Genomic DNA, 15521 nt, shown 5'->3' on the forward strand with positions numbered 1-15521 from the left:
GTTACTGCAAACATCTTGATTAAACAGAACATCAGACAGACTTGCTGCATCTGACGAACCCATCGCGACGCCTGGGGATACTGACCCGTTGTATTATATCCTCCAGATCACAATAGATTACGACTCTGATCGCGTGTCCTTTAATGAGATCAAAGGCGCCTGCCTCGAACATGCCCACGCATTGGTGGCTATAGCAAAGAAACAGCGAGATATGATTGTAAGACGTCTCGATTAGGTAGATCCTCATATTACCAGTCTCTTTTGCTTTCTGCTGTCTTTTCTTGGCAGAATCAATGCATTGAAATTATTTAGTTTAGTTCTGCCACCCGCCCCGTGCATAGATTCAGATCATGGAGAGATGTCGAGTTTTGGTGATAATTTGGGAGTGGTCATCAGCAACTGTGCAGTTGGAAATAAGTTTATAGTGAATCCTCCTGAAAACACCTATAGTGTACAGGAGTGCTTCTCCTCAGCCTTAGGCGCCTCTAATATATAAATCATCCCAAATCATAAGCAGCTAATAGCAATAATTAAATAGGAACCGTTATTCTCTATCCCCGAAAGTCTTAATTACCGAGCCTTTTGCATATTTCCCCTGTTTTCCAACTTTAATCTCACATACCACTTCACCAACGGGATGCGATCATCCTTAAGCTATTACTGGAAAATATTACCAAACTGGTTATTCGGGCCCATTCCCCTTCCCCAACGCCCCTACGACAATTTTCATGGCCAAAGGCCTCGGAAACCTGGGAACGTAGCACCCATTGGAACCAGATGAATTCGTTGCACCACGTACGCGCAGTGACGAAAGCAACCTGTACGTAGACGTATGTTATTATTACGGCGGTGTTGGTGGTGTAATCCGCCATAAGCAAACAACTGAGGTACTGTTAGGTTACCGCACCGTGCCTCTGATAAGGTTCGTGGAAGTATGGATTCCCTGATTGAACGGATCTGGGTTGTTGGCGGGCTGGTCGTGGCTGATGCCATCGTCGTCATCGTTAATCAGAGCTTGCGTAAAGCGGGGTCCTGGCAACCTAGGCGCACTCAATAGACAAAAATGTATGCTTAGTATTTATATTAGCTGTGCGCTAAGAAAGTAAGCAACCGGGGCCAGGTGGTTGTCCCATGCGGCGTACGGGCGATGCCCCGGTTTGTTCGGAAAGACGGACCCTGGGCTTCTACAGCATACGGGGCTGAATTGCCTTATTAAAGGCAACGTGGGCACCTTAGGGCTGCAAAAGCATCAATCTGGTAGTTGGAACAGCTCTCTAGAACCATGAATTTGGTTTCTCAGATCGCAATTGTCGGCGTGGGCCAGGTCGGAGGCGCCGCAGCATACTCCATCATACTTGCCTCTTTTGTGAGCGAGTTACTCCTCGTCGACATCGATATCGAATTGAGAGACGGCCAAGTCCGTGACCTTTCCGACGTGGCCTATAGTTGTAACAGCAGCACGCGCGTGCGAGCAGCCTCACACCATGAGGCAGCCAAGGCCGACATTGTGGTCCTCACAGCTGGATCCAAGCACATGATAGGTAAGCGGCCAAAGAAGAAAATCCTGTTTGCTTGCTGTGATTAAGCGCGTGAGGCTCACTTCATGTTCTCTAGGCCAAACAACCATCGACTATACATCCCGGAACATGTCAATTGTTCGGGAAGTAGTCGAGGCAATGAAGCCGTTCAGATCAGACACAATCCTACTTGTGGTGTCAAACCCTGTCGACCTGCTCACGTCCCTCGCTCATGAAATCTCCGGACTTCCGACATCTCAAGTCTTGGGCTCAGGCACGTTCCTAGACTCGGTGCGGCTCCGTGGGCTCGTGGCCATGCGGGCTGGAGTGAGTGCATATGGATCTTGTGTTCTCTGAAGTTGGGCTAATGAAGTTCTAGATTGCGGCTAATTCGATAGACATCCACGTGTTGGGCGTACACGGAAGCCCCCAGGTTGTAGCATGGTCAGCGGCAACAGTTGCTGGCGTCCCCATTAACACATCGATCCCCCCCAACATTCTTGACCGTGTCGAGCTTGAGGATGAATGCAAGCATTGGTCGCAGAGCATAATCAGAGCTAAGGGTTCGACTCCCTTTGGGCTTGGCTCTATTGTGTCTATTTTGTGTGCCTCTATCTTCTTGGACAAGCGCAATGTTCGTCCCGTCAGCCATTTCCAACCTGACTTTAGTTGCTATTTCAGCTTGCCCGCTGTCATCGGGAAGAAGGGAGTTTTGAGTACTATTCAGATGACGTTGGACAGTGACGAGGAGGCACATATAGCTAAGTCAGCGAAGGAACTGAGCGAAACTATTGACTGGATCCATCGGAATTATTAAGCCAAGAATGCCGTGGGTAGATTGGGCTTTCATAGTCTGCTAGGCAATCTGGGATACAGCGGCCACTTGCGTCAGACTTGGTTAGTAATGTAATTTCTTTTTGAATTTTAAACTTGCTCATATGATCAGAAATGAAGTAATAAGAACAATAAGTTGGGAAATCCATAAGATCAGGTTCTTGAGATGAAAGGTATACCTGATAACGAGCATATACCACCCACCGCGAGCATTAGAAACAGAATAATATTTTCCTCATAAAAACTACATCCTATATACAAACACACGACTCAAATATACTTACACGGACCAACTGCCGAGGTTACATATTCTTCGTCATGTCGAGTAGTCCAGAGCTACTGTACCACATTCTTCTGACGGTCATCGATTACCACGTCGACCCTTCCGGAGCTAAGCAATCCATCTATATCCTCGGCACTAATGCTACCCTCGAAGCCGCCAAAAACTCCGCCTTCAGGGTCTTGGACACGCTGCGCCATAAACCTGAGGACTTTGTTGAATATGCCATTCACTTAAGCAGCACCGAAGAATGGGATCATGGCGACGGCGTTCTCGTCTACGCTAAGGCGCCTGCTGGCCAAGTCTTGTTGATCTCGATACAAGCTACTCCCAATGAGGAGAAGCTACTGATGGATTCCAATGGCGGCATATTAATGCCGAAAGAGATACGTTCGTTGCATTATGTCCTGCAGACAATGATTGACTATAACTGTTGGAAAATCCGGGGATCCCCCTTCCCTTCAGGATTCAGAATAACAGTCTGAAAGTCCTAGATTTAAAGTTTAAAGTCCTAGATGAAATCATTTAGAGATATAAACCTGAGAAGAACTCTCATCTCACTAATGAACAACCAAGTTTCATAAAATATATTTTCACCCAGCACTACTGCGCAATATAAACAACAATAACAAGGACCGGACGGGTTGTGTGCAGGAGACGCAGATTGAGGGGGCATTTATACACCGGGCCGATGCCTATGTAGCAGCCCGTAAGTTACTTGATCCTCTTGATTATGCAGACTATGATACACCGGAGAAAATGGCCGGCGAGTGGCCATTTGGGGAAGAGGTGGTTGCCCATGCAGTAGCGGATACGGGCCAGAAGACCATCGTTGAGGTGAAGACTGTCGCTGGTGCCCATCATAAGCATCAGAAAGGCATGTGAGGGGAGGTGATGTGTCGTTACTGAGGGTATGAGATCGAGATTGACTGAGGTGATTGTATTTCTTTTCCTCTTCAGTCATTTCTACTGAACATATGTTCTTTGTTGGGGAACTGGCTATGAAGTCAATCACGCAAGTTGTATTTAAATCTTTTTATTTTAAAGTCCTCATTTCTTGAGCTGCTTCTATGTAACCTATTTTCAATGGTAAAATGTCAAATATTATCTGATAAAAACATTGAATTAATGCATGGAAACTATGTTTCTATCCAACGGTCCATCACCGGTTTGATGGTAAAGTTAATGCAGCTAGATCCAAACATCATCAAACAGATCGCTGAGTTTTCCAGACGGAGGAGTTATCAACTCAGTCTAATTGCTGTCGCTGTCATCTACTATTCCTAGGCAGTAACCGCACAATCGCATCAATATGGCGTTAGGTGGCTATGTTCCCAAAGTTCTGGTCGGCCCTTCAAGCAATTATTCTAGCACATCATCAGGAGCTGTCAGCAATAGGAAAGCCACGTGCCAGCTAACAACACGATGGCCGTCGGCTGAACTCAATTTCAAACTTATGAATCACTTGCGAGTAATGTAACCTGCATTATGCCCAATGAGTCCACACCGTGTTCCTAGTGTCATATGTCACCTATTGATGAATTCTCGGGTGTACGGTATATGGTACATAGGTACTTGTATTCCTGGTCAAATGTTCGCCTGAATACCATGACCCCGCTTCTGATCTCTGTTAATGAGATTCCTTCAGTCTGCCATGTTACAAAATGAGATGTCAATCTTGGTAGTATGACGTACTAGGAACACAGCAAGACCAGTTGAGTGGATATGTTGGTCACCACCCACACCAATAAGCACTTTTTATATTTATTTAACTTCACCACGTCAGATCATTCCAACTGGGTATTGTCATGTGAATGGCGCTCTTGGGGAACCACGACACTGGTTTACTTTATCTAACCCTCTGAACTCTATATTAGATGGACACATTATTAATGGCAATCGTATGATTCTGTTTACTCATATGCTATGCTGACTTTACGTGCTTGTCGCGTGCCTCTACCAACTAGATTCACGCCTCGTTGTTATTTTCACCTTACCATCCACAATCTCTAGTCCATTTTAATTAGATCTCAAAGAAAACTTCATAAACATCCTTTACATAGAAGTTATAGGGAGCACGAGTACCATAAGAACTTACGAAACTCGACCCTACCCGTGGATTCTAGCGCCGCGCCACCGTTCAAGCTCTCGTCCCAATGTGGTTAGTATGAGGGTTCAACGTGACCTCTGGTCATCAATCCACTCACGCCTTTCTCGATAACTCTGCATCGGAATGACTTCAAATTCGGCATATGAATTCATTGATACCATCTATATTGCTGTGTAAAAGCGCGAGTGTTTTTATCTAAATGATGATGCTATACAGATGTGACCTCTGACTACGAGACCGACGCCCGAGACGCGGCCGGTATCGCGAGTGGCGAGAAGGGCAGGCATTTTTCTGGGTTGATGATGGTCTTGACGGTTAGAAACAACTATGAGGGTATTGTGCTTCAAATATAACACTTCAGTTGCCAATTCTCACTGTAATTAAGTCATTCTTTATTTCCTCTTCAGGAAACTGCCTTCGTAGTGGTTCTACCAGTTCATTCGTCTTCCCTTTCGTTAGAAGCTTATTAAAGGAGAGAATCTTTTATAGCTGGGGGACTTTCAGCTGTTAAAGTGTATAAACGAGGGTATCTTCATCGAAATCTTCATCCGGACCATAGGTAATTTCCTCGTATCGCATAGACGATCTGCAAGCTCTTCAGACTTGATATGTATATCCGCAGCGGTCTCCCAACCCATACAGTTAATGTTTTCGATTCCATTTATAGAAATGAGGTTACACTGACTTCTATCAGGCTTCACAGTAATACCAACAACAAGGAACGACTCATCTATCATCTCTTAGTGTTTTTTTATTTATTTTTATTTTCTTCGGTCACTGACTGACCATTAGGTCTACCCTTTTTACTTGATTTCTAGCTCATATAATATCATATCCTATATTAGCCACCCTTTAAAGGGCATATTAATTGTAATATTAAATGGCTGAAGTAATCTCATATAGCCTGCAGGCATAAGAGCCAGAGTTCATGGATATTGTTTGAGCTTGCTTTTTACCCCCTCTGTAGGGTAGAAAGGGGCAGTATCTATTACCAAAAGGAAATCCTTTATTTCCGACTTAATAGGCAATAGACCCTACTTAATTTACTTCTGGAATAGGACCCCGTTATTATATATATACTTATTATATATCACAGTAATCCCTAGAGTATACTAATCACTCCCATCCTTAGGAATCCTCGCATTATCACCATCAGACCCGTAGAATATGATTGTAGGTGGAAGCCGGCAGATTCTGTCACCCAAGAAGTACAGAGTCAGAATTGCCTACCGCTTTTCCCACCCAGTTCGGGCTGCCTTCACAGAGACCGTTTTGGGCGCCCCCTAAATCCCAGGTACTTGCGGTTTCATTTGAGAAGGGACTTGGGGTCTCGTCGAATTTAAGGTATACCATCTTTCGATGTGTCTCTTGGGCGTATCGAGGATGGATTCAATTTCCATATTTGGCAATAAATGCCGTTTCAATGGTGATAACCGTTCACCGTGTTGTACTCGCCGGATGAACTTGCAAAATGACGTACGTATATCTCCGTATGCCTCCGCCTTCCTCGTTGCCGCTTGGTAACTCTTCTTGTGACGATATTAAACATCTGCAAGCCAGATATGAGAGAATGTGAATAACTTCGCTTGGCCTTCATTCTTCACCGATTTTCTGAATATATATCTTGCCCGCTTTCTGAACCATCCAGTAGTTACAGCGCACTATTTCGCTCTCAACACCATGAATTTCTGAAACAGCTGATTCTCGAGCTGGGGCCACTGTGGCGAATAGCTTCGTTTTTGCCTCTTGAGACTAAAGGTCTTGCTTCCACCAGGTTGATATATTTTGCCTAGGGACTTTAAAATACTCTGCTGCTTCCTTATGGAGTGACTTCCGATATCCATTGACCGATTTCCGGTTATCAGGGCCATAAACTAAATAATAATAGAGAAACATCACCACTGCAAGCCTCCTTGCCCTTGAATAGGTCCCCTCTTTTCTTGTGACAGGCTTTTACACTTTATATTTGCGGCCTTGGGTCGGTTTTACTTTTGGCCCAGGTTCCTTGCGGCCAGGTAGCCTGCCTTGGCTTTGGTATGTGGATAGAGCGCTTTTCGAGGGCATTTCGATACATATAATGAATTCATCTGACTCCATGCAACTATAGAGCAATGGGTTAAAGTAATAACGATGCCATAGCGAAGATTATCGGCATGTCGATTTGATATCTGGCCCTTTGATAGTCATATCTATGCTAAAAACGTGTCTTAAGCTCTAATTGCTGCTTTGATAGCCTAGCGCTTGCCAACTGGTCATCCATCGCGGTCAGCAAGCAATGGCGAACAGGGATGGGCCAACACTCATCAAGTGCAACATCCATCATGACGACTGCAGTAGAGAGTTGATTACCTAGGGGCATTTTGTTGCGGCGACTAATGCACGTATGCCCGCGAAGGATTGATAGCTTAATTAGAGCTCAAAGTGAAAATCGTTCCATCATTATTTTTCGGGGGACTTAATTGTAACGCCCATATGGTGATTTCAGGGTCTCAGCAATCGTTTAGCCAAAACTGAGCATGGAAGCAGGCACGGCTCCACAACCACCTTTCGCCGGACAAGGTAATTCTAATTGTTCTTTTCAATGCTATAATTCGAGGTCCAATCTTGCTATGTGACTTCACACTTTCCATGCCACGATCATCAGTGATAGATATCAAGCAGTTAGCGATGCGCGCCATACCGTACATTCTCAGGCCCTTTTCCGCACTTCTCTCTTCATTACTCACGGTTTGATTACTACCATTACCTAGTGATTGCTTCTGAAGTTGTGTACTCAGTCCCATGGGTGTATAAAGGTCCCTGCCATGAATACACTTTCCGCTGATACGGCGAGCTCTTGCCAGATTACGATGGTAGCATAAGTAGTAGGTTTTAAGTACATCAAACTCATGGCAAAACAGACACCAGGTCCTATGAAATCACCACGTAACAGAAATAGATGTGCCCTTCAAGCGCGGTACGTAAGCTGACATGGATGTACCATTGTTTCAGGGGGCGAGTCCAAGAAACGGTTTGAATAGCTCCCCTTCGCTCAATCCGAATCCAATTCCAGCGACCCTCTTTTTTCTTCGTTTCCATTCGACTTACATCTCAATTACGACCCAGGTGTCATAATACAAGTTTCCACGCACTCTCTTGTTGATACCCTAGCTGCCTTTCATAAATACAGTCACCCTCCCGATGTGCCGGGAGAATAAATCATTCATCATCAAGCATTACGATTATTGGCATCAGTCCTTTGAAGGCACCCTGGTGCTTACCAGAGTGAGCCTCAAGCTATCAATTTCAATCGTTCGATACCACATTTTAGGGGACGCAATCTTGCTCTACAAACAGGGCCTGAGGAAACTAGATTGACAATCTCCCAACAGGCAAAATGGTAGTGGTGATTTAAGGATCGTCAACAGACTCGTAGGTCAGATTGGGCTATAAGCGCATGACCCCTCGCTAAATCCGGGCCCTGTCTTAACATCACAGATTAGTGCCATATGGAGCTCATGTCTATACTCTTCCATACTGTAGCTCGGACGACGGCTTCCAGCGGGGCTCCATTGTTGGGTAAGGGACATGGGTAGATGAGTAGATGCTTGGTCACTTGGTGAGAGTTGTGCCGTAGGAAACGTTAGGCAGTTACCAGCATCAGCCCTTTTGCATCCCTCAAAGGTTTTCAAGGAGTTGGTGAGCCTAAATTGTTGGCTGGTGTTATGAACTGACAGAGTAGCTTCTCCAGACAATGCTGGTTCAGTTCGTTCGTTGTTGATGCGTTCATCCATGGAATCGTCTAGTTTGGCAAGGCATGCTGTTACTATGTCAATTATGTTGCTATTCAGGGTGGCTTACTTGTTACAGGATACGATAATATGATAACGTAATTAGTTTGAAGCAGAAAAATGGACTTTTGGTATGAGAGGACAGCCGCTGTATATATAACCAGATAAGGAGGCGATTTTCTAGAGATTAAAGTTGACGATCGATCGTGCTAGGCGATCAGTGGCGTGACCTCTACTGAATGAATCATACGACAGAGGCATAGATGACATGTCCATCCCAGGGAGCTGGTTCAGGCTTGAATTAGAGTTCAAAGCACTACCAATGATACCGAAACGGTTAATTTCCTTGTACTTGAACCTTTCGGGATCCTAACATACCCGAGTAACTGGTGTATCACGTCTTGTACGATCTCTGTTCAGTTCAACTGTTGGTTTGATCACGTCATACAGCCAAACCCCTCACAATTCAAGCCGCCATGAGAACTCACTACTTCATTACTTGAAATCTAAATCTGCCTTGTTCTGAAGAGACGTCTCCGCAACTGACCTTCTGGTATCCTTATTTCCGACTGTAGGCCGGTGGCTAAGAGCGACCTAAAATGAGCCGACGCTAACTCGGTTACTGGCGGTTGACCCACAACCATCACCATTTCACCAATAGCATTCTTAACAACGCAAAGCTTGATTTCGTCACCAAGACGTGCATGGCGCGTTGCTGATTAGACCCAACTTCTACAAGCCGCTATTTCTTCCTGTTGGCCCGGGCGTCGGTCCCTTTATGTTGGGTGCGTGATGGTGCAGGCGACTAGGGTCTTCAGTACCTCAATTCGATCATCCTTTCTACCACCTTCTTCGTTGCACAACGAATGTTCTGAGGCAATCATAGAAAGCACACAGTTGCCAGGAAGCCACGTTTGGTGGTGAGGTGAAGTGTTACCCTGCAGTCTTGAAGGTAAGGGCAAACTCCGATTAAGTGCTGCCACCACCGGCATCGGGCTTAAAAGGAGTTCGACACGATTTGGTCAAATTCTCAGTCAAATCGTCTCAACAACGGGTTTCCTTTTGCCCGTCGACAGGCTGTTCCACAACTTCGAGCCGGGCCTTGGCGCTCATGCCACCCATGTCACAAAAGGATACCTTCTTCCGCTCGGCGGATATGAGCCTGGTTCAGCTGTACATCTCTCACGAAATCGATCGGGAGGTTGTGATTGCGCTGGGTGAGCTTGGATTGTGCGAGTTTCGCGACGTAAGCCTACATGCTTATGCCATCTCCATGAAGACTACTTATGTGTCATCTCAGCTCAACAACGATGTAAGCTCCTTTCGCCGACCTTTTACGCAAGAGGTCCGACGCCTTCATAACGTCGAACGACAGCTACGTACGTACCTCATTACAACCTCGGAGATCATCCAGACTAATGGAAAAGTACGCAGGATACTTCCATGGACAGATAATAAAGGCCGGAATCAGGTTTCGGATATTTGACCTTGACAACAAGACTCCTGCGCAACCCTCGACCCCGGAGATTGATCAACTCGTAGAGCGGAGCGAGAAGCTTGAGCGTCGCATTTCCGCACTGAGTGACAGCTACGAGGCACTCAAAGAACGTGAGCGAAACTTCACTGAATGGAGGTGCGTGCTGAGGGAGGCTGGTAGCGTTCTTGATCACACTTCCGCCAACCTCGAGCAGATTCGAGCCTCAACACACAACAATGACACGCCATTGTCCTCCGGCATTCAGCAGTATCGAACTGCATCTCATGTCGAGAGGGGGATTTCCAGTATGAGAGTTGACTTCGTCGGTGGCGTCATCTCCAGGGACCGTGCTGCTGCCTTTGAGCGTATCCTTTGGCGAACTCTCCGTGGCAACCTGTACATGGAACAGTCTGAGATTCCGGATCCAATAACTGATTCGACCAACGAGGTCATTGGGAAGAATGTGTTTCTCATCCTCACTCGTGGCAATGAAATTATGGCAAAGGTCCGCAAGATCGCTGAAGCCATGGGAGCTAAAGTATACAAAATCGATGAGAGCAGCGACCTTCGACGCAACCAGCTTCACATAGTAAATAGCCGTCTCGAAGACGTCCAGAGTGTTCTTCAAAATACCCAGGCTACTCTTGAGGAAGAGCTCAACCAAATTTCACAGTTTCTGTCTGTATGGATGGTGCTCATCGCAAAGGAGAAGGCTGTATATGCCACACTCAACCTTTTCGCTTGTGACCCTGGCCACTGGGCCCGCATTGCTGAGTGCTGGTGTCCGACGAATAATTTGCACTTCATTAGGACTACTCTCCAGGACGTCGCCTGCCGAGCGGGCGTCCCCGTCCCGTCCACCGTCAGCAAAATTCGAACCAACGAGAGGCCACCTACTTATCTGAAAACTAATAAATTTACGGAAGGCTTCCAAACCATTGTTAATGCGTATGGCACGGCCACCTATCAGGAAGTTAATCCTGCACTATCTGTCATTGTCACTTTCCCTTTCCTTTTCGCTGTAATGTTTGGTGATTTTGGGCACGCTCTTATCTTGGTCTTTGCTGCGTTAGCCATGATCCATTGGGAGACGCCGCTAAAGAAGGTCACGTTCGAACTGTTCGCTATAATATTCTTTGGCCGATACATTACACTAGTAATGGCCGTTTTCTCTTTGTTCACTGGTCTCATCTACAACGAAGCCTTTTCCAGGTCCATGCCCATCTTTGACAGCGCTTGGACGTTTAGAAAACCGGAGAGCTGGCCAGAAAAGAGGGTTATTTCTGGTACATTAAATGATCACGGCTACCACTATCCGTTCGGCCTAGATTGGGCATGGCATGGGACAGAAAACGAGCTTCTCTTCAGTAACAGCTACAAGATGAAGATGAGTATCATCCTTGGTTGGGCTCACATGACGTACTCGCTTTGTTTCTCCTACCTCAACGCGAGCCATCTCAAGAAGCCCATTGATATTTGGGGTAACTTCATTCCTAGAATGATATTTTTCCAGGTTTTCGTCGGTTACATCGTATTTTGTATCGTCTATAAGTGGTCCGTGGACTGGCTCGGTACTGGTGCACAGCCTCCTAGCCTTCTAAACATGTTGATTAAAATGGTCCTGCAGCCTGGAACTGTTGATGAGCGTTTATATGCTGGTCAAGAGTATGTCCAGGTTATTCTGCTGTTAATAAGTTTTGCCCAGATCCCAATTCTCCTTTTCCTCAAGCCCTTCTTTCTGTGGTGGAATCACAATTATCGTCGCTGTCAGGCTTACCGTGGCATCGGTGAAACCTCTCGTGTCAGCGTCCTCGACAGTGGTGATGAGAACGAGGCTTTGGTTAGTCGACACGGTGATAGCGTTGGTGATGATGGTGAAAGTGTTATGGCAAGCACTCAGGACATTGATGAAGATCATGACGAGTTTAAGTTGGGTGAGGTCATGATTCAACAAATCATCCACACTGTTGGTAAGCTGCCTTCTCATCTGGACTGGAGGCGACGTGAATGATAACCTTTACCTACACCTACAGAGTTTTGCTTAAACTGCGTCTCCCATACTGCTTCGTACTTACGTCTTTGGGCCTTATCGCTGGCCCACCGACAACTGAGCGTGGTTCTTTGGAACATGACTCTAGGTCATGCTCTGAGCATGGAAGGCGCCCTTGGTGTCATTATGGTTGTTGTCAGCTTCTGCGTGTGGTTCTGCCTCAGTATGCTTAGCCCTTAATATCACCGCCATGTGATGGACACTGACAAGTTTATAGCTATTGCCATTTTGGTGTGCATGGAGGGTACCAGTGCCATGTTGCACTCGCTAAGATTGGTTTGGGTTGAGTCCTTCTCCAAGTTCGCAGAGTTTGGGGGGTGGCCATTCGCGCCATTCTCATTCAACGACCTGTTAAAAGAGTCGGAAGAGTTGAAAGACTACGTGCAATGAATGAATGAATATATTAACGAGGGATAATACTTCCCACCTTAAAGCATATGGCTGTGCCTGTTATAGTATAAGCAGCCGAAGGCACCATATACTCAACCTTGTCCACAGAGTTAAACAGAAAGACGTGTATAAAATCTCTTGATTTCTAGCTTTGGGTTATAGAAGACCAGATCCAACAGCTATTTCCCGTCTGTAGGTCCTCTTGAGCGGCCTAAAGCACCCAACATAAAGAGCTTGGAGTAGATGAGACGAACACGGCGGCATACAAAGCGTGATGATCTTATTTGTCTCACAAAGGATATCGAAGGCGACTAAGTGCTGACTTCCATGTACGGTGAATCAATTAAGGATGGAGACCATTTTATCAGGTCCCCATATGCAAGCTTCGACATCGATCAACCAATCGATTTGATCGATTCGATTAATCGATTCGATTTCGATTTCGATCCATCAACTAGAGCCTTCCAGTTGATCGATATCGATCAACTATAAGTCGTGATTGATCGATTTGATCGTTGATCGCCAAATTCGTCGGGAATGTTAGGGTAGGTGTAATTATTTGTGGGGCTATTCCTTACTGCGCATCGGCCAGTACCGTTGTAACCTTAACCTGATGCGTCATACAGCGTGACACAAGACAGACCCGTGTCCTTGGATGCTTGTCCAATGCTCTCTGCTTGAATATATTTAATTTAAGTAAACCTCATAGATTTGACACTTGCTAACGTGGTAGCCTATGGTCTAACCTCGAGTACTCTTTGTGGGTCTTAGTTATTACTGTACTGATATATCCTGGACTCTTTCGACGAAGAGGTAGAAGATGCTACTACCTTAATCCCACCGCCTTCTTCTGAGCTGTTAACTAGCTTGGCTTCGACTAAGTATGTACCTAGTAAGTTTCTAGACTATGAGGCTTGGACGATTGATAAATTCGAGTATTTCCCCGGCTTTATAATATGCCATGACCCTTCTCGGGAGCGGACTTGGTGGTGGTAATTCGGGTTTAGAATGAAGGATAATCGATTGCAACCTCATAAGATTGTATGGATATGCGAGAGGTGTTTTCTTTGTAATAGGCCGAAGACTATAAATTATGTCTTTGTTGCTTCTACGGCAGGAGGTATTATCTGGCATCTGAGTAGGGAATATAAGGTCGTGGTTGGTGCCATCTCCCTGCGCCCTATCCCATGTTGCTCGACGATAAGCATTGACTTGTTAGCCGCCTTGTGGGAAAATGATCGGTCTAGGTTCTAGGAATGGAGGCATATAACGGAATCTACTCGACATGCTTCACGCCGATCCTACGAATCCTCGAGATTAAACCCTTGTTAGCAATTCTCGTTTATTATTCGAACCGTGAACCAGCTGCTCCTGCTTGACTGGCTTAGGTACCATAACCTCCCCTTCAATCTAGTAAACTCAGAGCGCTTCAGGCGACTCTTGCTCTACAATAACCCTTCTCTCCGGGAAGAGCAGATACCAAGTGACAGGACTCTCGTGAGCCTTCTAACAAGTGAGTACAATCGAACTGTCTCCTCTAGATTGTAGTGTTGATTGGCAACCGCCGCAGTGAGTTGCCTTGTCCAGTGATATGTGCCGAACGTCTTCCTTCTTCTCTTTTCAATGGTGTAAACGCTTCTGTGTATAGGTTTACTGATATTACTTGTGAGAATCCATGGGCCAGGCTGCAGCATGATCTCTGATTGCGGACGTCACCCATCAGTACAGGTTTGGGTGCGTAGTAGGCAAATCGCTCGATTATTAGTTCATTATTGGCCTCCTTCCATAGTGCTATTCTCTTGTAGTCAACTACCGGTCATCAGTTGTTGGAGAAGATGATCACCTGGCTGGAGGAGCTTTGGGTCGTCGGGTACCGATTTTCCCCCTATCGTCGAGACACAGGAAACACTCAACATTGACTTGCTTGGTGGAAAGAAAAACCCTTTTAAATCTTCTTGATCGAGAACCCAAGGGATTAATCCGATGGTATCTCAGCCCGAAGGGCTCAGAAATATGGCCTACTCCTCTTCGATGACGCCACCGATATAGATATGCTCTTCAGTTCTCGTAAACGGCCGGCCAGTAACAGAACTGTCTCCCGAATAGTAACCAAGAATGACCAGCATCCATATCAGATACTCTCCAGGTAGAGGTTTGAATTTAGATACACAACGCAATTGAACTACTAGAGACGAATCGAGAAGGGAAACCAGACTTCGGGAAATGTGTTGATGCCGAAAGGCCGCTTTAAGAATGACAGAGTTATGGCTGATTTCGTAATTGAGCTGGCTTATCTTGTATTGAAAATCACATGGAGAGAGCGTACTTAAACTGGGAGCAAGCTAACATCGCGGAGTACTTATACATTTCACAATCACATATCAGGAATACAATATAATGCAGTCAAGGTTCAACCCCCCTGCGACATTGTCTCTGTAGTTGAGCCCCCAATAACTCCTGAGTTTCGCGGAAAACACTCTCCAGCGAGTGCTTGAAACCCCATGGCGGATTTCCAGGCTCGCCCTTGTGCAGAATCTCGAGCTCTCCCACGTATCACTCACGGTGACTCGGCACCCCGACTACGCATGCGTAGATCTGACCGTCGCCGCCCTTGTATGTCACGACCTCCATTTGGTGCATTGGGTATAACACCCGCAGGTTCGCTGAGGGGTTAGAGCTTAGCAACCTAGCCTGGGAAAGCGGACGTACCCTCTATCAAGGTCTGCAAGGCTGCAGCCTCACTGTAAATGCTTGTTGTCATGAAGACGATGCGTTTATCTTTAGCTTTGAGGTGGAAGGTAAGTGGCCTCGTGTGGGCCGGTGGACAGCTCACTTGTTTATCCTGAGCTAGGAATATGGGGGGTTATTCAGCACCGTTTGATATGTCTAGCCTAGTCCGATGTGGTTACCCTTACTCCGCAGCGATATTCGGGCTTGGCCGACAGCCGACGTGGACGCCTTAAATCTTGACTTCGGTCAGTCATACTCATCTGAGATGTATGTTTCACTCACACTTGTGTTATACGATTGCTTTGGTGGAGATCAAGCCACTAATCTGTGAGCGACTCCAGGCTGGCGATCAATTCAATTCCA

At 46.1% G+C, this 15521-nt stretch overlaps 4 protein-coding genes across 4 annotated transcripts; 3 read left to right on the forward strand and 1 right to left on the reverse strand.

Moving 5' to 3' along the window:
- Window positions 1–1282: 1282 nt before the first annotated feature.
- Window positions 1283–2334, forward strand: FOXG_22379 (L-lactate dehydrogenase; the record flags this gene model as incomplete). The annotated part of the gene is made up of 3 exons (XM_018402787.1): window positions 1283–1541; window positions 1615–1844; window positions 1897–2334. The coding sequence occupies 3 exons, from the start codon at window positions 1283–1285 to the stop codon at window positions 2332–2334; spliced, it is 927 nt and encodes a 308-aa protein (XP_018256853.1).
- Window positions 2335–2669: 335 nt separating this feature from the next.
- FOXG_16229 (uncharacterized protein) lies at window positions 2670–3116 on the forward strand (the record flags this gene model as incomplete). Its single annotated transcript, XM_018396299.1, has 1 exon — window positions 2670–3116. The coding sequence occupies one exon, from the start codon at window positions 2670–2672 to the stop codon at window positions 3114–3116; it is 447 nt and encodes a 148-aa protein (XP_018256854.1).
- Window positions 3117–4806: 1690 nt separating this feature from the next.
- On the reverse strand, window positions 4807–5028 carry FOXG_22380 (uncharacterized protein; the record flags this gene model as incomplete). The annotated part of the gene is made up of 2 exons (XM_018402788.1): window positions 4807–4902; window positions 4972–5028. 2 exons carry the CDS (start codon window positions 5026–5028, stop codon window positions 4807–4809), a joined length of 153 nt encoding a protein of 50 aa, XP_018256855.1.
- Window positions 5029–9622: 4594 nt separating this feature from the next.
- On the forward strand, window positions 9623–12428 carry FOXG_16230 (V-type proton ATPase subunit A; the record flags this gene model as incomplete). The annotated part of the gene is made up of 4 exons (XM_018396300.1): window positions 9623–9890; window positions 9946–11958; window positions 12022–12201; window positions 12256–12428. 4 exons carry the CDS (start codon window positions 9623–9625, stop codon window positions 12426–12428), a joined length of 2634 nt encoding a protein of 877 aa, XP_018256856.1.
- Window positions 12429–15521: the final 3093 nt, after the last annotated feature.

The sequence above is a fragment of the Fusarium oxysporum genome, chromosome 6 (assembly GCF_000149955.1).
Source record: "Fusarium oxysporum f. sp. lycopersici 4287 chromosome 6, whole genome shotgun sequence".
Classification (NCBI taxonomy): domain Eukaryota; kingdom Fungi; phylum Ascomycota; class Sordariomycetes; order Hypocreales; family Nectriaceae; genus Fusarium; species Fusarium oxysporum.